The 23,190-nt window shown below is 39.5% G+C and overlaps 1 protein-coding gene across 8 annotated transcripts in view; it reads right to left on the minus strand.

Moving 5' to 3' along the window:
• The window catches only part of LOC127418368 (protein diaphanous homolog 2-like), a 653,451-nt gene that overhangs the window by 446,327 nt on the left and 183,934 nt on the right, over positions 1-23,190 (minus strand). For all 8 annotated transcript variants that reach the window (XM_051658976.1, XM_051658975.1, XM_051658977.1 and 5 more), the window contains 6 exons: positions 20,762-20,836; positions 20,571-20,640; positions 19,832-19,968; positions 15,362-15,470; positions 9,050-9,160; positions 7,066-7,178 (listed from right to left, as the gene is read on the minus strand). In XM_051658976.1, coding sequence (XP_051514936.1) covers positions 7,066-7,178; positions 9,050-9,160; positions 15,362-15,470; positions 19,832-19,968; positions 20,571-20,640; positions 20,762-20,836 — 615 coding nt within the window. The remainder of the gene's footprint in view (positions 1-7,065; positions 7,179-9,049; positions 9,161-15,361; positions 15,471-19,831; positions 19,969-20,570; positions 20,641-20,761; positions 20,837-23,190) is intronic.

Consider the following 23,190-nt stretch of genomic DNA (forward strand, 5'->3'; position numbering starts at 1 on the left):
GATTTTATTTATATAAAATAGTTTCATATTTTCATATTCATGGCATGTCTTCCCCACTGTTCCCTATCTGTCACTCACTCGACATTGTGTCAATGTAGTGACACTAGGGGTCACTCTTGGGAGCCCCAAACACCTCTGCTTTTTGAAAAAAGGCCAATGGGAATTGGCGAGTGGAATTTGCATGCCACTCCCCCGGACATACGGGTATAAAAGGAGTTGGTATGCAACCACTCATTCAGATATTCTCTTCGGAGCCGAGCGGTTGCATTCAGTGCACTGAATTCAATTCTCCCTTCCATTCATCTCAAACTGCTGGATTTACGGCACATTTTAGCGGCTTCTCCCCCTCTGCACCTGTGGAGTATATTCTAAAAGAGTATATTTTCATAAAAGAGCAGCACACACGGAACGTCTTTTTAAAGATGACTTTCCGTTTGTGTGTTATTCCAGGTTGCCGTCGTTATCTCTCTGCTTCTGACGGCCACGATCGCTGTCTTACGTGTCTGGGTGCTGCCCACGCGGAGACATCATTCCTGGATGGGTCTTGTCCTCATTGCGAGAACATGACCATGGCAACGTTGTGGTCGCGGCTTGCCTTCATAAGAAAGCAAGCCACCCCAGCGGCTCCCCACCTCGGTCCTTCTACCTATGGGTATGAGGCTGCATTGGTTAGCACTGGGGGCGATTTGGGGAATTCAATGGGAGCACCTCCGCCGGGTAACCCCCCATGGACCTCCCATTCCTCAGCATGCTCGCTTGCCCCGGTCGGGCTCTCGGATGAGACCGCCGGCTCGTCTCAGGGCGAGTTCGACCTCTTATTCGGGGCCCGGGAAGACGATGAGTTATCGAGCGCAGTATCGGAGAGTGGGCTCATCCAGTCTGACGTGGAGGCTTCGGCTGGGCTTCCTCCTTCGGGTGTGGTCGCCCAGTCTCAGGCCGACGTGGAGATGATGGACATGCTATCCCGGGCAGCCGCGAGCGTCGGGCTAGAGTGGAACCCTGCACTCTCCCCTGAACCCTCACAACTCGATAATTGGTTTCTGGGCCCAGAGCGCCACTCATGGCCACACCCCGCCCCGGTCCCTTTCTTCCCGGATGTGCATGAGGAGCTGACAAGATCGTGGGGGGCACCTTTTACTACCTGATCCCGATCTTTCAGCTCCCCTGCTCTCACTACCCTCGATGGTGGGGCAGCCAAATGGTATTCGGTGATTCCCCAGGTGGATAAGGCACTCGCGGTGCACTTGTGCCCGCAGAGTGCCGCCACCTGGCGCGGGTGCCTGAAGCTCCAGTCTGGCCCTTTGACGGGACGCAGAAGACCTTAATGGCCTACCACCTGCGGTAGTAGACACGATCACTCAGGCTAGGGCTCTCTCTACGTGGCACCTATATGCCTTGAAGTGATGTCTGTTCGCTAAGTGGTGTTCTTCCCGACGTGAAGACCCCCAGAGATGCGCAGTTGGATCAGTGCTTTCCTTCCTGCAGTAGAGGCTGGAGGGGCGCTGGCTATGAGGCACACACCTGCCTGTCTTGCACCGCCATTCCACGTAACACAGTTCAGCTAGTTGTGGCATTTTGTATAGGGACCCCTAGTGTCACTACATCAACACAATGTCAAGTGAGTGACAGATAGGGAGCGTCCTGGTTACTTTCGTAAACTCTCTTCCCTGATGGAGGGAACGAGACGTTGTGTCCTTCTTGCCACAACACTGAACTACCCGCTGAAATGGCCGGGACCTTGTCTCGGCTCCTCAGCACAAAACCTGAATGAGTGGTTGCATACCAGCTCCTTTTATACCCCTATGTCCAGGGGAGTGGCATGCAAATTCCACTCGCCAATTCCCATTGGCCTTTTTTCAAAAAGCAGAAGTGTTTGGGGCTCCCAAGAGTGACCCCTAGTGTCACTACATCGACACAACGTCTCATTCCCTCCATCAGGGAACGGAGGTTACGAAAGTAACCAGGAAGTTTTCTCTAAAGAAACACAAGCAAGAATGACATTTAAAGGAATGTTCCAAGATCAATACAAGTTAAGCTCAATCGACAGCATTTGTGGTATTATGTTGATTACAGGGCCTGACTGCAAGTGCATTTATAATTTTCTCCAGGTCAGACTCAGTAATACGGGGCTGAAGAACACTGGTGTCTTTCCCATTCCTGAGACACTTCACAATTGATTTAAAGAAGGCACTGCATGACTTGATGTTGTTGTGTTTTGTGATGTGATGGTTAATCCCAGCTGTTTGAACAGAGGCATAAAACACTCGCAATGTCTCATTACTGACTACAGCAGAATAGGCGCATTAAAGGTGCTGAAAAAAAATGCCAGCATCATGATGGCACTGCAGATGGTCGCCTCGGTGTGGAGCGCTTCTATTGGTTTGTTGTTTTTGTTTGTTTGTCCTGTGTTTAGTAATCTTTTTCAGTCAGTTTTACCAGAGACGAACTACTGAACATTCGACAGCATACACCAGTCAATCTTTTCCTGGATTTTAAATATTCGGACGTTTTGTTTGGCATTTTAGTTGGAGGCGCAGCTGTGTTGTTTAAACGTGCTATGAGACACAGGCGAGGGAGACGAGCAGGCGTGCAGGTCAAACTCCATCCATTGAGGCTTTCGAACAACATGCCGAGCATTCATCTTGCGAATCTCCGCTCTCTTCCTAACAAAATGGACGAACTACATCTCCTCACCTGCACAAACAAGGACTTTTCAAACTCTGCTGCCTTGTGCTTCACAGACACCTGGTTGAGTGAAGCCATTCCGGACAGCACATTACATCTGCCAGGCTTCCAGCTGTTCAGAGCGGATCGCATCGCAGAGTTAACGGGGAAAACGAAAGGCGGTGGAACATGCTTTTACATAAATGAAAGTTGGTGTACAGATGTAACAACATTAAAGAAGATGTGCTGTCCTAATTTGGAAGCGCTCTTTATTAACTGTAAGCCTTTCTACTCGCCGCGGGAGTTTTCCTCGTTTATTCTGGTGAGTGTGTATATCGCGCCAAACACGTGTTTGAATGCCGCATTGCAACAGCTGGCTGATCAGATCACAGACACAGAACAACAATACCCGGACTCATTATTATTATTCTTGGGGATTTTAACAAAGCAAACGTCACACGTGAACTGCCCAAATACAAACAGCACAATAAATGCCCAACCAGAGACAGAAATATACTGGATCACTGCTACACAACAATAAAGGATGCATATCGCTCTGTCCCTAGAGCAGCTTTGGGAATATCTGATCACTGTCTGGTTCATCTTCTTCCAACCCACAGACATAAATTAAAATCTGCTAAGCCTGTATTAAGGACTGTAAAGAGATGGACCAACGAAGCAGAGCTGGAACTACAAGCCTGCTTTGACTGCACTGATTGGAGTGTTTTTGAGGCTGCAGACACCAATCTGGATGAGCTCAGAGATACTGTTACATCATATATCAGTTTTTGTGAGGATATGTGCATTCCTACTAGGACTTATTTAACATTTAACAACGACAAACCATGGTTTACAGCGGAACTCAGGCAGCTTTGTCAGGCCAAGGAGGATGATTACAGAGTTGGGGATAAAGTCTTGTACAATCAGGCCAGGAACACAATGAATAAGGGAATCGGAGTGGCTAAAAGAAGATACTCTGAGAAGCTGAAAAACAAGTTTTCAGCTAACGACCCTGCATCAGTGTGGAGTGGCATGAAACAACTTACGAATTACAGGACTCCTGCCCCCAACCCTGTGGTGGACCAACAACTGGCTGACGACCTGAATGTGTTCTACTGTAGATTTGAAAGGCCCAATCTCACACCCCATACCCACTCTGTCCTTCACTTCACACAAACACCAACACCTCCTGCAACCCCCCTCCTCCCCCCTCCTGCTACTCAACCTGCACTTAAGATCTGTGAAGATGATGTGAGCCGCGTCTTTCGACAACAAAGGATAAGGAAAGCACAGGGCCCAGATGGCGTTTCACCTGCATGTCTTAGATCCTGTGCTAACCAGCTGGCCCCCATCTTCACACAGATCTTCAATAGATTACTGGAGCAGTGTGAAGTCCCATGCTGCTTCAAACGTTCCACTATATTCCCCATCCCAAAGAATCCAAAAATCACAGGTCTTAATGACTAGACCTGTCGCCCTGACATTTGTGGTCATGAAATCGTTTGAGAGACTGGTGTTGGCCCACCTGAAGAACATCACTGGACCCTTTTTAGATCCCCTTCAATTTGCTTATCGAGCAAACAGGTCTGTGGATGATGCAGTCAACATGGTATTGCATCATATCCTGCAACATCTGGACAGACCAGGGACATATGCAAGGATCCTTTTTGTGGACTTCAGTTCGGCTTTCAACACCATCATCCCAGCTATTCTCCGGACTAAATTACACCAACTCTCTGTTCCCACGTCTATCTGTCAGTGGATTACCAGCTTTCTGACGGACAGGCAGCAGCTTGTGAGACAGGGGAAACTCACTTCCAACACCTGTACAATCAGCACTGGTGCCCCCCAGGGATGTGTGCTCTCCCCACTACTCTTCTCCCTCTACACCAATGACTGCATCGCCAAGGACCCCTCTGTCAAGCTCCTGAAGTTTGCAGATGACACCACTGTCATCGGCCTCATCCGAGATGACGATGAGTCTGCATACAGAAGGGAGGTTAAACAGCTGGCTGTCTGGTGCAGTCAAAACAACCTTGAGCTGAACATGCTCAAAACGGTGGAGATGATTGTGGACTTTAGGAGGAACACCCCAACACTGACCCCCCTCACCATTCTAAACAGCACTGTGGCAGCAGTGGAGTCATTCAGGTTCCTGGGCATTACCATCTCACAGGACCTGAAGTGGGAGACCCACATTGACTCCATTGTGAAAAAGGCCCAGCACAGGTTGTTCCTTCACCAGCTGAGGAAATTCAACCTGCCACAGGCACTGCTGCTACAGTTCTACTCAGCAGTCATTGAGTCTGTCATCTGCACTTCAATAACTGTCTGGTTTGGTGCAGCTACGAAATCAGACATCAGAAGACTACAAAGGACAGTTTGGACTGCTGAGAGGTTTATTGGTTGCCCCCCCCCCCTTTCAAGAACTATACACCTCCAGAGTGAGGAAAAAGGCTGGAATAATCACTCTGGACCCCACTCACCCTGCCCACTACCTTTTTGAACTTTTGCCTTCTGGCCGACGCTTCAGAGCTCTGAGCACCAGAACCGTCAGGCACAGGAACAGTTTTTTTCCCTCAGGCTATCCATCTCATGAACAGTTAAATTGCCCCATTGAGCAATAACTATGTGCAATACACAGTTTAGTCTTTCTTATATTTATCCAACACAACCAACCTCTTCTGGCATTTGAAAAAAAAACAAAAAAAACATTTGCACTGTACATAACAGATTTGTATTTACACTGTACATAACAGACTGTAATAGATTTGCACTACCCATGTGTATGTGTGTATGTATGTATGTGTGTGTCTGTACGTATGTGTATAATTATTTTTTATTTTTTATTATTATCTGTGTCTTGCTGCTGTTTTTGTATTGTTGTACACTGGAAGCTCCTGTCACCAAGACAAATTCCTTGTATGTGTAAGCATACTTGGCAATAAATCTCATTCTGATTCTGATTCTGATTCTGAAAGCGATTTTTCCATGGAGGATTATGTAAAAATGTTCCTGCTCCCTTAAAGATATTAATTAAATAAGTGTCCTGAGATATCTCACCAATCTCTGTGACAGTTGTAGACTTTGTAAACAGCAAACAAAAATGTGTCCGCAGACATTGACGCTTTTCACCTGTCAATCATTTTGCTCGTTCTCATAGTGTTGTATTTGAAGTGGATCATTGAGGCTATGATTCATAATGTCTGTCAGTTGAGGGTGCTATTCTGCCACTGTTCAATTTGACAGTCACAGGAACAAACAATGCTGCACTTTTGCTTGGTTTTGGTCTCAAAATTATCTTTGGAGGGCGGGGTTTTGGAATGAGGGGGCGTGGTTAAGTCAACAGCTCAGTCATGTGAAAGCTTCAGAACGCTAAAATCGCTTACAACACATTTAATATAGAACACTAATTAAAACTAAAATATCTGTGCATTAAACGGTTTTAATGTACGCATTACAGCCAATTAGAATTGAGTTTTCGTATAGACCATGGTATAAAATCGCTTTTCTAGGCTTATATGTGTAAAGGTTTAATAAATAATAGAACTTTGTTGTCATGATGACATAATGCTGATAAATCCAGCAATCTTGTTAGTGCAGTAACGCTGGCAAATCCCTGGTTTTATCACACTAAAACCATGTTGACATATATATATGTTTACATCTGAGTAATGATGCAACTATATTGTTGATTCAGTTACAACACTCTCTAACTCGCACTAGGTCTCTAGGAATCTTAAAGGCCAAATAAAAATTACAATCATTGGGATATTCACAATGTTGCCTAATTTCATATTGCCAGCAAAATCATCTTTGAATATGCATGTATTTTCAAAATTTGATATCTGGAGCAGCTACTATATGTGCACACATGCACAAACAACTAAATCAGAGATTAAACAGTGCTATAAATATGTTCTGCTTGTCAGCTAATTTAACCAATGGTTTCAGCAACTTAATAAAGAGAAGTGTGAGGATTCATACAAATCAAGAAACTACTGCATATAGCTGCCATATACATAACTGTGGTCTGAGGAGCAGATGCAAATGTAAAAACAGGGAGAAAGTAAACGTGAATGAATAGTAAGTCTGCAGATTTGAAGGAAGAATGATACAGAGAGGAGAGTGTAAGGGTTGCTCTCTGTGTCTCAAGAATGCCAGTATAATGAGCTCAGGGCCAGAGGAGGATGCTGGGATATGTATGTGGTGCGTGCATGTGTTGATGTGAAGAGGTTTGTTTACCACCAGCATTGCCAGAGGCTGAACTGGAACCGAAAAAACTAAATCCCTTCTGAATGAACTGAGGTCTTGGCTTTAGACCCGTGAGCTGGCTGAGAGCCGCCCTCGTGGCTGTTCGGTATGCTGCATGTACGGGCGAGGTAGCAGTAAAAAGGATATTCCATCTCGGCGCGGATGTCATCTAGACGGTGTGACAGCTCGATGGAATCCTCCTCCTTATTTTCATTAAACACCTTCAGCTGAATGTCGAGCTCCTCAGTCTCTTTCAGCTCCTGTAATTATAGTGGGCCATAAGAGAGGAATGAATGTGTGATGAACGCATGTGTTCATCTAACAGGAATATAATATGTTATAATAACAGGAGCCAATGGTAGTTGGACATATTCCGATTCAGAAATGCTGTAAGTTGGCTTTTTTGGACACCTCTAATTCACCTCATTGTATCAGGCCCACTGTAAATGGACGACATGATTCAAAACTAGCTAAAAAATAGGTTTATAGCTGGTTTCAATTGTAAGAATGCCCTTACATATCCTCTAAACATATAGAATGCAAGATTTTTTGTGCTATGATAAACAAGCATGCTATTTTCTCATGGAATTTTAATTATTTACTTTTTATTTTTTTTATTTTTATTTTTTTATTTTTTTCACGACTTCTTCAGGTATATTAAATTATTGTATAGCCATCCAGATATCGATATTATATGGTGTCGCCAAGTCCCTGCTGGTTCCCTTCACTTACACAGGTGTCAATAAATACTGCAAGTCTAATTAGGGTTGTACTAAGCAGTCAGTCTGTTTTTCTATGGTACACAGATTGTCTTGCTATCTATACCTGCAACACACGCAAGAGATTTGGAGGGTTTTGAGAGAGAGAAAGAGAAGATAAAACGGTGCACTTAACAACACCACTATGAATCACTGCTGGTATAGTTTATGGAAGGTGAAAACCCAAATGTAACACAAGTTCTGTAGTTATCAATCAGAGGGCCGTACTTCAGGCATGCCATTTGTCTTACAGGAACAGCCAATCAGAGAGAAAGAATCTTTGAACTGCCGCAGGACTGGCAGGAGGCAGGACTAACTCTCTCTATTTCTGTTTTTCTCTCTCTTTCTGTCTCTCACACACTCTAAATCTCCAGAAATGTGTATTTCATTTCATCAAACACCATTCTCTATCTCTCCTTGAGGATTCAGTGCATCTCATTTGTCTTTCACTTTTGTTTCTTTTCCATTGCACTTGCCATTTTGAGTATACTAAAACCTGCCAACTCATTATTCACAATTAGAAAACAATGTCATATTTAATTGTCCTATTAAACTTCCAAATAGATTATTCATAAATTACGATAAGCTCATCATATGCGGGGGTAGATTGATATAATTATAATAATTGCAGCAATAATAAGGGGAGCAGTCAAAATGACTTATTAAGAATGAGGAAATGCCCACATAAATGAGATTGTGAGTGATGTGCTGGCCTGGTTGCTTTGTGGCAGTGCAGAGCACAGATCTGTGCACTGATTGGTAATGATGTGTGAGGGGGATGATAATAATGAAAAAAAAAAACTGTGCAATTATAGAAGAGGACATCAAACCAGGGCAAATTTCAGCAGTTTATAACAGTTTTGTTCATTCTTTCAAAAGTTTGCAATTGTTTTGTAAATCCATTTTGTTCAACAAATCATTATTTAGCTTAAAGCTTGAACCAATGTCATCTTACACAACTAAACACAAAATTTGTAATTTTATATGAACATGTCATTTGATAAAGTACATGTCTGAATAATAATATTTTTGTAATGTATTATTTTACTTTACCCAAACAGCAAATGTAAGAATAAGTGTCAACTTTATTTATTTTATTTTACATTAAAATAAATATAACAATAAACATAACATACTGTGTGTATAGTATTACTATTTCTATTATTATTATTATTATTATTATTATTATTATTATTAATAATATTCATGTATCTTCGCATTTGCTGTTTGGGTAAAATAAAATAATACATTACAAAAATGTTATTATTCAGACATCTTTTTTAAATAAATAAAAAATATATATTTAAATGGTATTAACAAAGAAAACTACACAATCTCTGGAAAAAAGAATAGGTATCATGTGCCAAACTTACTGGTAGGATCTTCTTGAGGCCGCAGCGCAGGAACTCATTTCGTAAGTGTATCCTGAAGTCTAAATCATCCGGGGAGGTAACGAGGGCATTGATCAGCTGCATGCAGGCTACCTGCATCAACACACACATAAACACACATGCATACATCATTTACTACAAGCAAATTCCTAGAATCATACCTCTGGCTGTTACTGATTAAAATGTAGTACCCCAGTAACAGCCTCTTATTCATTCTGAAATTTCTCATCTTTAAAAAAAAATCAATATATCACATTACGTAAAATAACATGAATTTATAAGGATGTAGTATGGCAGTGAGCAATGGAAGGACTAGAAGAGGAACAGGGTAAAAAGGGAGGTAAAACATGTGAGCGGATTAGGAGAGCTGTCCAGAGTGGGTAAGGAGGAAGGGTAGCAGGCCTGTCTGAACAGATGTGTATTTTTAATTGATTTATCGGATCAGGGCAGTGGGCAGGGAGGAGTGCTGATAGTTCTTAACAGGCTATAAGGTAGCTCCAGGGAGACAGTCTGGGATAAGGAGGAATGTTCTTCACTTGGCAGATCGATGACGAGTGAGAAGATCTCTCTTGATGGACATGTGAAGAGTCTTCCTACACCTTTACCAGCTCTGGCCTGGGCTCTGGTGCTCTCCTGCATGCTTTATTTACTTGCATGTTCTGATTAGCCAGGTAAAGCTTTGACATTCTGATATGTGCTTGTTTCACCTTTGAGGTCTCACTGGAAATTTCACACAAGCCACCAATGAAAAATAGACCAGTCATAGCCATGGGTATGCATACTTTCCTTCTGCAGTATGCAAAAAACAAAAAAAACAAAAACAAAACTGTACATCAGAGGAGGAGGATACCCAAGTACTCAGTACTCATGATGCAGTAGGCAAACAATACCTGGATCGCATATGGTCTCCGCAGAGATTGTGGTGTGCAACCAGTAGACGCGTTATCTCATAATGGAATCGAGTCGTCATTAGATTGGAAAAAAATTAATAAAAAAAAGGCACGTTCTTAGCAGCACTCCCATATAAAGCCAAAAAACATAATCTATGCTAACACTGAAACTGAGAAAAATGGCTTCAAAGTTGTTTGACTGTCCAACCAAATGTGGTTTTAAAATAGTCTAAATCTGTTTTCGCTGAATATGAGCACAGCTGAGCCAAACCTGTCTGTCACAGGATGGATCAAATGTGTAGTTACTGTGTTGTGCTTTTGCAAGGTAGTTTTGGTACTAAGAAAGTTCTTTTTTGCGGTTAAATGACTGGGATATGTGAAAAAAAAAAAAACCAGTATATGTGCAAAATGTATGATGTGTGACAAAAATAAAGGCTTCTAAATTGTTCTTGAGGTTGAGCTGAACTTATTACAGTCGAGCAGTAAGTTCTACATCTAATTAACTATTAGCAGCATTAAACAGCTACTTTAGCTTTCAGCAGCAAGGCTGCAGGACAGAGTAAGGGTAAGGGTAGATTCTCAGGCTCAGGAGCGCCCAGTTGCTTATAAGCTGGTGACATCAGGTACCACAGCATTGTGCTTGATTTCAGCTCTGTCTCTAGTTGCCCAGGGGCTGCAGGCGAACACACTGAAGCCAATCATTTCACCATATAGAGGTGATGCCAAGACTCCCATAATGCTTGCACATTCTCAAACTTTTTTTGATCTTCTCCTATTCCCTTTTGAGCAATAATTTCAATTTGAATCATTTGAGAGCCCACTGAGCGAATCTGAATCACTCTTCGAGTTCTCCTGAGGGGAAGTGCATTTCATCATCAGCTGCGTGCACATGCACACACATGTACACACACTCACTTCAGCCTGTTTTGGGTGATGTTGTGGAAAGAGTGCTGGTGCAGGCTGAGAAGCTTATTTTCCATCATTTTGGGCTGAGTGTGCACTGATGAGCTACTGCAGCACAGTGCCGGAGGTGACTTCCAGCAGAGTAATTAAAAAAGGCACTGCTGGGACGATTTAAAGTTTGTATGCTTGCGTTACTGAGATGGAGTGGTGGCAAAACACATTTTAATCACGTTTAAAAAGTCAGGCTCCGTAGCCCATCGCAGGTTTTTAAAGTGTTTCATTTCTTTGAACTGCCTGCATCGGTGAGGTGTTTTAATTTACTTCACAATTAGCGGCGGTTCTTTTCAATAACAGCCTTATTTTTTCAAGGAGGCACAAGCCACAAAATCAAAGGGATTCATTCTTCACTTCTCCTCTCCTCTCACTGCCCTTTTATCACATTGTCTTCTGCTCTGCTCTTTCCTAACAGCAACACAAAGATTAGAGATTTGGTTAATGAATGTGTGAGAAGGGCTTGTTGTGCTTGGTCACAGATCACTGCAGGTTGCGGAGAAGCAGAAAATGATAAATGCAGGTGAGGTGCTGCATCCTTGCCCTTTTTAATTTGTTCCTCTGAGACCAGACTGGAAACTCAGAGAATAAGCAGGAAAAAGTCTAAGGGGGGAAAATGATAATGCAGGAATAGTCCAACAGCACAGGGCCAGTGTGAAAGAGTTCTGAGCCAGTTGACAAAATTAGATCTTGCATTCATTGATCATGCAGAGGTGTTTTATGCCTTGCAAATTTAAAGGGATAGTTCAACCAAAAATGAACATTTTATCATTATTTACTCAACCTCATGATATTCCAGGTGTGTATGACTTTCTTTCTTCACCAGAACACATTTGAAGAAAAATATAAAAATATATTAGCTCAGTTGGTCCTTAAAATGCAAGTGAATAGAGATTTCTCTTTTGAAGCTCCAAAAGTCATACACATCTGGGATATCATGAGGGTGAGTAAATAATGAGAGAATTTCTATTTTTGGGTGAATTACCCCATTAAGCATTTGGTTCTCTGTAATGTTTTAACATTGTTGTTGTGTTAATATGTGTATATGATAATATGTCACTAAAGTAAAGTTATAGCTAGCTGACATAGATGAGTTTGGATTTTTGTTTTTAAATTGTGAAAGTGACGATAGTTTTGGAAGCATCAGTTGATGGGCTTTTAAATAAAAGTATTTAAAACATCTATTACGTAGTTGTAAAATGTCCAGCTATTACTGAAAATTTTAAACATACAAAATGACATTTTGTTGGAATGAAAACAATGCTAAAAGGAATTTTCTGGGTTGCACCAAAATCAGATTAACACATATAGTACTTACGTCTAGTGACTATACTTTTGAAACAGTGTGTATTTTAATGTTTATGGATTGGCCCCATTTTCTTCCACTGTAAGTGTCTTACTGTAAACATGTTTTTTTTTCTCTCTTTTTTCATTATTTTAATAAACAAGGGATGAGTTTTATCGGTAATCAACATTTTGCCACAAGTGCTTTTGACTGAGCTAATCTTGAATTGAACTCGGAACATACCTTTAATTTAAAAATGTTAATTACTTATCTGAAACTTATAAAAATGATGTTGGTAAAAGTAACATTTATTTTATTGCATTTATTTCTATTATTATTATTATTATTATTATTATTATTATTTATTTTATTTATTTTTGTGGTGATGCAGTGAAAGGTTTGGCATGAACTACTGTTCATACTACTGTCCCAGCAGATGGCCCAGTAGAAATAACTTTGTATTGTTGAGCTCTGTACAGTAGCCATTACTCTCAATGAGAAATGAGCATTTTTGCTGGTTTCCAGACTTTTTCTGTGACCTGGCTGGGGCTGATTAGGGTTTAGAATACAGCTCCAGTTCCACTACAACAGCTGGCAGCCTGCTTCCATCATGTGGTGTAGGTGGCAGGGTTGACAAACGACCACAGAACACAGTGAGAAGGGGGATAGTGGGACTTGTTTACAAGTCAAGGTGACAGAAGTGCCAATTTCTACCTGGCTCCAACATCAAAAAGAGCACTGGGAGTCAAGAGACCTCACACAGTTACTAACACTAAACCAAGTTGATCTATATCTACTGCCCAAGGCAACCAGAAGTCTGCTAATTATTTGACATAATTTAAATAATACATGTAGGTATCTAAAATGTATATGGAAAACTAATAATGTTTTCCATATCCACATGGCACTTGTATATTCCTTCCTCGTTCAGAAGAAAAACTGAAACAACATCTGAATTCAGACACAGGCTTGAGAATGCACCCAATGGAAAATGTTATTGCTCAGAGGTTGCTCTTTCATAACCCAACAGACTTAATTGAGAACTAATTTCTCATTTCTGAAGTATAAATTTTATCCAAAAAAATATGCACTTCATAAATTTGAAGAAATATTTTATTTAAAGGTGCTGTAAGTGATTTTATCGTTCTAAAGGTTTCATGTGACTGAGCCGTTGAATTAATCACGGCCCCTCATTTCAAAACCCCGCCCTTCAAAGATAATTTTGAGACCAAAACCGAGCAAAAGAGCATCATTGTTTGTTCCTGTGACTGTCAAATTCAACAGTGGCACAATAGCACCCTCAACTGACAAACATTATGATTAATAGCATCAATAATCCACTCTTGACAGGTGATCCGTGGACACATTTTTGTTTGCTGTTTACAAAGTCTACAGCTGTCACAGGGACCGGTGAGATATCTCAGAACACTTATTTCATTAATATCTTTAAGGGAGAGGGAACAATTTTTGCATAAGTTTCCATAAAAAAAACATTAAAACATTTCCATTACAGCACCTCAAACATTGAAATCTATGACTTTCGATTGCAGACTTGGCAAATAGGAGAATAGTTTGTGACATATGAGGTTTTTTCTGAAACTGTTTTTTTTTTTTTTTTTAAGATACACAAGATGTTCTTGAGGTCTGTTTCTCAGGAGAACAATCAGAAAAGAACACTGTAAAAAAAAATCTGTAATTTTAACAGTAAAAGATTGTAAGAATGCTACAGTAAAAAAAAAAAAAAAACAAACGGTGAGAACCTGGTCCCATTTGAATTTCCTGTAGTGTCTAGAAAACTGAAGATGCTTGAGTTTGTTGTTGGATGAGAGCAGAGGCTTTTTTTTTTTTTTTTTTTTTTTCATCCTGAAACCCTCCCAAACAACTTGTGGTGATGTAGGTGATGTCTGATTTATTAATTTTTATTTTATTTTTTTGAGTTTCTGACCCCAAAACCCAACTAATTTCTGCAATCCTCCAGCTGTGATCCTAGGAGATTCTTTGGCCACTTGAACCATCCTCCTCACTGTGTGTGATGACAATATAGACACACATCCTTTTCCAGGCCGATTCTTAAGATCTCCAGTCGATTGGAACTTGTTAATTATTGCCCTGATGGTGGAAATGGGCATTTTCAATGCTTTGGCTATTTTCTTATAGCCACTTCCCATTTTGTGAAGCTCAACCTTTTGCCACACATCAGAACTATATTATTTAGTCAAACCCACTGTGATTGATGATTAAGGAAATTTGGCCTGTATGTTACCTCATATTTATACCCCTGTGAAACAGGAAGTCATGGGTGAACAATTTCATGTTCCTAGTGACCCAGGTGCACTAAAAAAATGTAAAATATGAATGGGAATATACTTCAGATATATTTTACTCATAAGATTTTCTAGGGGTGCCAATAATTGTGGCCAACGTGTTTTGGAGAAACATATTTATTTAATGAGATAATTCCCCCCTTTCAATATTTCAATTAAAGTTTAGATTTTAGTGATTTTCTTGAATGAAAGATCAAAAGCATAAACAATGCAGATTTACCAAGGGTGCCAATATTTTTGGCCTCCACTGTATTACCCTGATGGTGTTTTGTGTTTGTGTGATTGCGTATTAATTATTGCTCCAGCATGGAAGGGCCACTCTTTATGAACTCATTAAGTCACCATGTGGCCTTTTGTAGTTCCTACGGTGATTAACAATACATTTTAAACTGTAAAGCTGACGATTAGAGTTCCAGAAGGTTAGTATATCAAGATTATATCATTTAATAATGTAAACGGTAGTGAACCCTAAAATATACAAGCATCAAAATTACATCCTGTAAAGCCTGAATCATGGCCATCATATTTGTTTATGTTAATATTCTAGCAGCCACAGCTGCCGGTATTTTACTGTAAACTAAACTTGTTTTATTTATATAGTGGACACTTAAGCAATAGTCTCCATTTGTCTCCATTTAATCTCATGAATGAGATTTTCTGTAAATCTACAGTACAGTATAGGTAATTACTTTGAAGCTACACAGGTCTAAGTTTTCTGAGGATGAATGGACGGTGAATGGACGGTGAGATGAATTATAGCATACAGGTCATAAGGTGGAGTGGCAGGTGAGGTAGTTCAGCATTCAAACTTTCTTTTTTCTCTGAAGGGCAGCACACTGACCTGTAGCTGCTGAGCGTCATGGTTCTCCAGTCCCTCCACTATCGGAGCAAACCTCTCCTTATTATTCCTCTCCGCTGCAATGGTCATGGCTGCCAGGATCTTATCCAGACTGAGGAAAAACAAGACGACAGAAGCAATGTGTTTAGGTAAACATGCTTTTTATCGAGGCGCGATCATGACATTGGCTCAGAATGTTCACCCGAGTTGGTCTCAGCTTGTAATCTCAGTCTTGGACGTTCACGCAAGGGGCCTGGAAAAATGTCACAGCCTTTTATGTAGAGTTATAGCCCATTCCTGGTGTGCAATACCAAAGCAAACATAATGTTCTCTAAGGTAATAAGAGGAACCTTAGAGTCTATGCAATGCTGTGTCAACCCTAGCAACCAAAGAGAGTTGAAGTGATGCTTTTGGACAGAAATACAAAGAGTTGTGTTGGTGGGAAAGCAAATTAAGGACTTTACAAGGTTACATGTCTCTTTTGCTGACTCAAGCACAAGTGGACTGCAGTCCAGGGCTGGAGGAAAGAAATAGCAGAATGCATCATGGACAAAATAATAATTGTACAACAAAGGAGTAAAATAGCAGTTTACACTCAGTAAACAACACACAAGATTATGTCTTATCTGCATAGCTTGCCATCATGTCATCGGTCCTGCTCTCATCAGGTTAGGAAAGGCCCATTTTTCTTTTGGCTTTTATCGGCTGGACACACACACACACACACACACACACACACACACACAAAAAAAAAAAAAAAAAAAAAAAAAAACACTTGATTTTGAATTTGTGAAGCTTCTTGAAAGATAACTTAATGGAATAGTTCATTCAAAAATACAAATCCCATCACCATGTACTCAATCTCAAGTTATACAAAACATAAGATTTCTGTTCTTCTGTGGAATGCAAAAGTGGTTATTTTGAGTAGCCATGCTGTATTCACAGTTATTTTCTATTCAACAAAAGCAGATAGTGACCATGGGCTGTTAAGCTGCAAAAAGGACAAAAAAGTATCATAAAAGTCTGTATGATTTGTGCTCTAAATTAAAAGCCTTCAAAAAACTAAGTAAGCTTGGTGTGAAGAACAGACTACAATTTATGTTATTCACTGAAAATATTATCCTCCTCTCAAATCTCATTCATGCATCCACACATTAAAACGTGCCATGATTTGTTACAATACACATGAGAAGCAACAGCGTTTGGCATCACAAGTAGTGATGTGCCAAGTTTGAGTATGTGCAAGCAAAAATTATATTTGAGAGCTACAGCAGAGGGGAAGACATTTAGTGAATAATGACTTCAATGGATAGTTCACCCAAAAATGAAAATTATCTTATCATTTACTCACATTCATGCCATTCCAGATGTGTATGACTGTTTTCTTCAGCAGAACACAAAAGAAAATTTTTAGAAAAATATCTCAGCTTTGTAGGACCATGCAGTGCAAGTGAATGGTGATCAGATTTGTAGCTCCAAAACTCACATAAAGGAATGCATGTCTCTGGTGTTTAAATCCATATCTTCAAAAGCGATATAACAGAACAATATTTAAGTCACTTTAATCTCCACTTTAAATTCCACTTTCAGATATGAAAGAGAAACTAAACAGGCACTACATGTGACTTTCAGATGTAAAAGTAAAAGTGAAAGTGGAGATTTAGAGTAAAAAAAGGACTTAAATATTGTTCTGTTTCTCACCCACACCTATTATATTGCTTCTGAAGATATGGATTTGACCACTGGAGTCTTATGTATTACTTCAATGTTTCCTTTATGTGATTTTTGGAGCTACAAAGGTCTGATCACCCTTCACTTGCATTGTATGCATGATTCATTGTCTACTTTTACTGTATTGTACTTTCCTTTTTTGAGATTGACAGCCCTGATGACTATATGCATCCAATGTCTGGAAAATAGCAGCATAAAAACCTCTTTATGTGTTCAAGAGAACAAAAGTCATAGATGTTTAGAAAGACATGAAGGTGAGTAAATGCTGACCACATTTTCATTTTTAGGTAAACTATTCCTTTAAAGTGTAGTTCATCAGTTGTTGTAGGGTAATAAGTGTAAGTTTATTCACACCTATCCTCTCTTTATGATTAAAACGTTCTAGTGTTTGATGAAAGTAAACTATTGCACCAGAAATTGTAGATTATAATCGATATATACAAAGTGAGCTACACTAAATGTTAAATTCACTTTCACATGTCTTGTGACAGACACCCCAAATTGGTTCCCTTCAACTTTTCATGGTAGAAACTGTGAAGAGAAGTGTAAGACCCGTATTTTGTGATCCAGGTGATTAAGTTGTAGTCGTGAGTGGGCTGCACAGAGTCTTTCATTCTGGTTCAAACATGACTTCGCAATAAGCTACACCTGCTCGACTCCTAAAGAGGGGCTTTGATGTGACAGCCCTAAGCATAAGCCAGTGTCACTATGTAACGTTAGAGGGGGAAGGAGCTAGTTTTGGTGCTAAGTGAGGTATCAGCATTTTTACAGCTGTCACACAGATCTGCACACTCTCTGATCACCTACACACCCGTAAAAATACACTAATCTACTCACCTACCACACACCGATCCAAACAACCTGCACTTGTGTGCATGTGTGTGCCTGCATGTGTTTGTGTGTGCACAGAGACAGATCCCAGTGCAGCAGGTGCTGATAGACAGATAAAAATGTTTGGCTGGAAACACTGCTTCTTAATTACTACACAACAAAGATAACAGAGCACGCATCTGGTTTGAAGGCATCCTCTCGTGAAATCACACCCAGATCGGCACTACGCTTGGCCGGGGGCTTTCCGGCAGGCTAATTTAAGAAAGGCATAGTAGCGACCTATTGTGCTCTTGGTTGGATTCATTTTCCTGCAGCGTAATGAGCACTCACTTAGAAGTATCCTTTAGCTGTCATTGGTATTCTAGACCAGTGCAAGCAGACAGAACAAATTTTTTTTTTTAAATAATAGAGAAAAAAAAAAAATCTCCCTGGATTTATTTGACAGCATGTTGCACATTTTTCCCCCCAATGAAGCGAAGCACAATACACAACTAAACATTAACATTTTATTGTGCAATCTATACATATAAAAATGAATTTACTTGTATTTATTTACAGTGGGATACAAAAATCTGAGTCTACTTTGAAAATATGGGCTTTAAAATCAAAATTTTAACCTGGAGTACTAAGATTTTGAAAAATGAAAAACAAAGAAACGTTATGATGTAAAATTAATAAGAAACGTTTAAGATTATGCACTTTTTCTAGGTCACTGAAATAAGAAAATTTGTGACATTGATCATGCTAACTCCATACAAAAGGTTACATTTCCTAGCTTCCATTAAAGAACATGCTCTTTGGAATATTCTCAAAAAGCTTGCTGGGATAACATGGATCATCAGGTTTTTGCACAAATACCAAATACTGAAAAATTGCTTTTAGTAATGGAAACAATGTAAGAAAAATGAAAAATAGGAGCATTTATCCTATATCAATTTGACCTCTTTGGTCTATAGATATACACTGATCAGACACAACATTAAAACCACCTGCCTAATATTATGTAGGTCCCCCTCGTGCCATTAAAACAGTGCCAACCCACAACTCAGAATAGCATTCTGAGATGCTATTCTTCTCACCACAATTGTACAGAGAGATTATGTGAGTTGTCATACACTTTGTCAGTTTGAACCAGTCTGTCCATTCTCTGTTGATGTCTCTCATCAACAAGGCGCTTCCATCTGCAGAACTGTCACTCACTGGATATTTTTTTGTTTTTGGCACCAATTGGAGTAAATTCTAGAGACTGTTGTGTGTGAAAATCCCAGGAGATCAACAGTTACAGAAATACTCAAACCAGCCCGTCTGGCACCAACAATCATCCATGCGATTATCTAATCAGCCAATCATGTGGCAGCAGTGCAGTGCATAAATTCATGCAGATACGGGTCAAGAACTTCAGTTAATGTTCACATCAACCATCAGAATGGGGAAAAATGTGACCTCAATGATTTGGACCATGGCATGACTGTTGGTGCCAGATGGGCTGGTTTGAATATTTCTGTAACTGCTGATCTCCTGGGATTTTCATGCACAACAACAACAACAACAAAAAAAAAAAATATCCAGTGAGCGGCAGTTCTATGGACAAAAACGCCTTGTTGATGAGAGAGGTCAACAGAGAATGGCCAGACTGGTTTGAACTGACGAAGTCTATGGTAACTCAGATAACCACTCTGTACAATTGTGGTGAGAAGAATAGCATCTCAGAATGCTATTATTTTTTTATTTTTTTTTTAATTATCAAAAAAGCTGGATTACGAAAAGCAGAGGTAAAAGTCACATTAAATCTTTTTACATTTTTAAACATTTCCTAATGTAATTTTCTTCTTTTTTTTTTTTTTGGCTAGCATGTTATAATTACAAGATTGGAGATGCCAGTGGGGAATGTGATTTAGCAAAAGAACTTACATGTTTTCCTCTCCAATGATACATACGGCTGACAGAATCTTGACAATCTCAGTCATCATATTCGTCTGCTTGGGATCAATGGCCCTCGCCAGGAGGAGAAGGCTTCGTTCGTCCCCCAAGATCCTTTGCAGCCCATACTGAATACAAAAAGAGATATCATTTGAATACACATTCTAAATGGAAACATGCTTTTAGCAAACACTAGGAACCACTTGTGTAAGGACAAATGTAGGCTTTGTTCTCTTGAAAGAGACCCAATTATACAAGTGCAGATATGTTTTTAAGATAAGTTAATTCAATTGAGGACTGGGCTGCAGGGACAAATAATAATATTCTTGCATCTAAGTCTTCCTTTCAGGTTTTAATGTGCTGCGTTTGGCCACAATTTGAGCAAAAGACATAATTAATTCATGGACAGAAATTTACTTTAGAAATAAAGTTTCCTTTTAAAGACTATTGAGAACAGTGTTTGAAATAAAATGACTGTTTGAAAGACTTAATATGGCTGAAGTATAAACTGAATAATGGTAACACATCTGACAGTTTTCATTAAAGAAGCAGTTTTATATGGTTCCACATGTTGCTTTACAGAAGAAAAAAAAAAAAAAAGAAAAAAAAAATCATAACCACCCATACTGAATTTACTTGATAGTTTTAACCTTTACAAGTTAGGGACTCAATATATTTATATTAAGATATATAAATTCCTAGTTATGGAGCCTTTAAATTCTAAACCCACCTTATTGTTCATGAAGGCCTTGAGGCATTGAATGAGTTTATGCTGGTTCTTCTTGTCAATGTTCTCTTGCCTGGGGAAAAGAAAATGAGCGAGTAAAGAGAAAGATAAGAGCATTTGAGTGAGCAATCCAAAAACACTGAAGAAAGGGAATTTCTTAAGAAGACGGCAGCAGAGAGTTCAGTCTAACTTACTGTTTCTTGTCAAGAAGCTTCTCCAGCACGTCCAAAAGCAATCCAAGACCCTCATGTCCAAAGTTATTCACCCAACTAAAAACAAGTAGAGAGACAAACAACTGTGTTAGAATAAAAAACCCTCTATCCACTACAGTATGGGAAAACACAGTGATTAAATTTAGGAAAAGTTGAACATTTGAAGATAGTTCTTAAAACAACCTTGGAAATCGATACACCTGATAACACGGTCTTGGAAATTAAAACATCTTTGAATGGCATATAGCAAATTAAATGAGTAGAAATGCAAATCAGAGCTCTCTTTGTGTGTGGTGCCCCATATTCCTTCAGGCAACTTGTGCAGGCCATGCACTCTAACAGGAAGATAAAGTAATGCATGGGAGATAACAGTAAAACTGATAATGGATTGTGTAAGATAATTGGCTATAAAACAAAATGTATTTGGAGACATTAAAAGATCTGGAGGGGGAAAAGAACAGAGAGAGCGAGAAAGAGCGAGAGAAAAGAGTTGCACAGCATGTGATCGCATTTAGATTATGCCATTAGCATCACTTGTTCTTAACTCACGATTGTCAATAAACCCAAATACATGGTGCAATTTTTTGCATTAAATTGCTGCACGTCAATGAGTTACTCCTTTGCATTTAACACTGATGCTCCACAGTGCTCAATGGATATTAAAGTAATTTGTATTAACCCATATGGTCACACAAGATCCTCGATTAGGGTTGATGTGTGCAGCCTAGGGCAGTGTAAGAGGGCTAAACTATGCTTTTTCACCGATCTGCAATGAAATTAGCCCAGAATTACAAACACTCTGAGGCTCACCATGCCATTACTCAAAATTCATTACCAACCCACCAAACTCAATTTGCAACTTATTACCATTTGCTGTACAGTGCATTATAATAGCCTGCTTTGTTAATATAACAACACACTATAATGTTCTTAATTTGTAACTGTCTGTTTACAGGGGACTTATCATTTATTGTTTCCATTGTTTTTCAGTAGTTTGTTGCGAAGGAAGCACAGTTAGAGATCGTAGCGAAAAATGAGACCGTCACAATCCGAGTCTCTGAGTGTCAAAGCAGCACTGGTGTAGTGGTGGCCACGTAAGAGTAAAGTGAGACAGAGAGAGACCGCATGGCTAAGCATATCTAATTCACAACAGTGTGGGTTAATGTGTTCAGTTCAAAGCATTGGAAAGATGAGGCTAGCATCTGAGGTGGTGTGGTCATTTCAGACGAAACCATAGCCACCAATGATACTGTAACGTTGCGGTCATTTCACTCAACAAGAGCAACAAGCGCTCTTAATACACCTACCAAGAAAACAAGATTTTAAAGGGAGAGGAGCCAAGAGCTTATTGTGAAGTTTCTGAAATGCAGTTGCCACTGAATAAACATTGTTGAAATACTGTAAATATAAGCACAGGTGATATGATATGGTATCAAATTAAGAAACCAGATAAGCAACGTTCACACCACTTACATGCATGAAAATGAGAGGAAATCTCTCTATAACACCAATACATCATGAGATGAAAGTTTCACAATTCACGCAAACATGAAACTTCTGCTGTCATTAACTCAACTTCATTTTTTTTTAAACCTCTTTGACTTTCTTAACTCTCTCGAACATTAAAGGAGATGTCAAGGAAAAGCCTCAGTCACCATTCACTTTCATTGCATCTTTTATTCTAAGATAAAAGTGATGATGACTGAGGTTAACATTCTGTCGAACAGCTTCTCTTGGTGTTCCATGGAAGAAAGTAATTCATATGGGTTAGAAACAACATGAGGGTGAGTAAATTTCCATATTTAGGTGAACAATCATTTAGGTCTCATCTCCCTACAGGTAGGAACATGAATGGCACAGTTCAACACAATTGAAATTGATCAAGTAAAACAAAATTCTTCAGCTGCCTGTATGTCTATGATCTTATACATTAGCTTTCTGGCCAGCTTAACCTGAAAACATCTGTCTCTTGAGTAAAAAACACATCTTGTCCTGTCAAATCAGCTCATCAGTGACCTCACCGCAATCTGTGGCATGCATCCAACGGTACGATTTGGACTTACTCATGAAATATTGATTGGGGTAATCCTGGAGTTAAGCGCCGAATTACTTTACACAACCATATACATTTGGTTTAAATGAAATATGCATGGCCTGATAAGGGTAATGTAATAACAGTTGTATATTGTACATAATTCATGCAAATACTACTAATATATTAGTACGTATAATCAATTCACTGGCAATGCTTAAATCTTTAGTACATAATTAATGAAAGACACACTGTCATCTCTATGATAGTGAAATAATCTGTTTACGGCAACAATGATCAAATATTATTGAGCCAATAAAATTAAACAGAAAAAAAAAAAAGCCATGAATTTGACAATAAAACTCGTACTGCAACTGCA

This window comes from Myxocyprinus asiaticus, chromosome 27, assembly GCF_019703515.2.
Source record: "Myxocyprinus asiaticus isolate MX2 ecotype Aquarium Trade chromosome 27, UBuf_Myxa_2, whole genome shotgun sequence".
In the NCBI taxonomy this organism is placed as follows: domain Eukaryota; kingdom Metazoa; phylum Chordata; class Actinopteri; order Cypriniformes; family Catostomidae; genus Myxocyprinus; species Myxocyprinus asiaticus.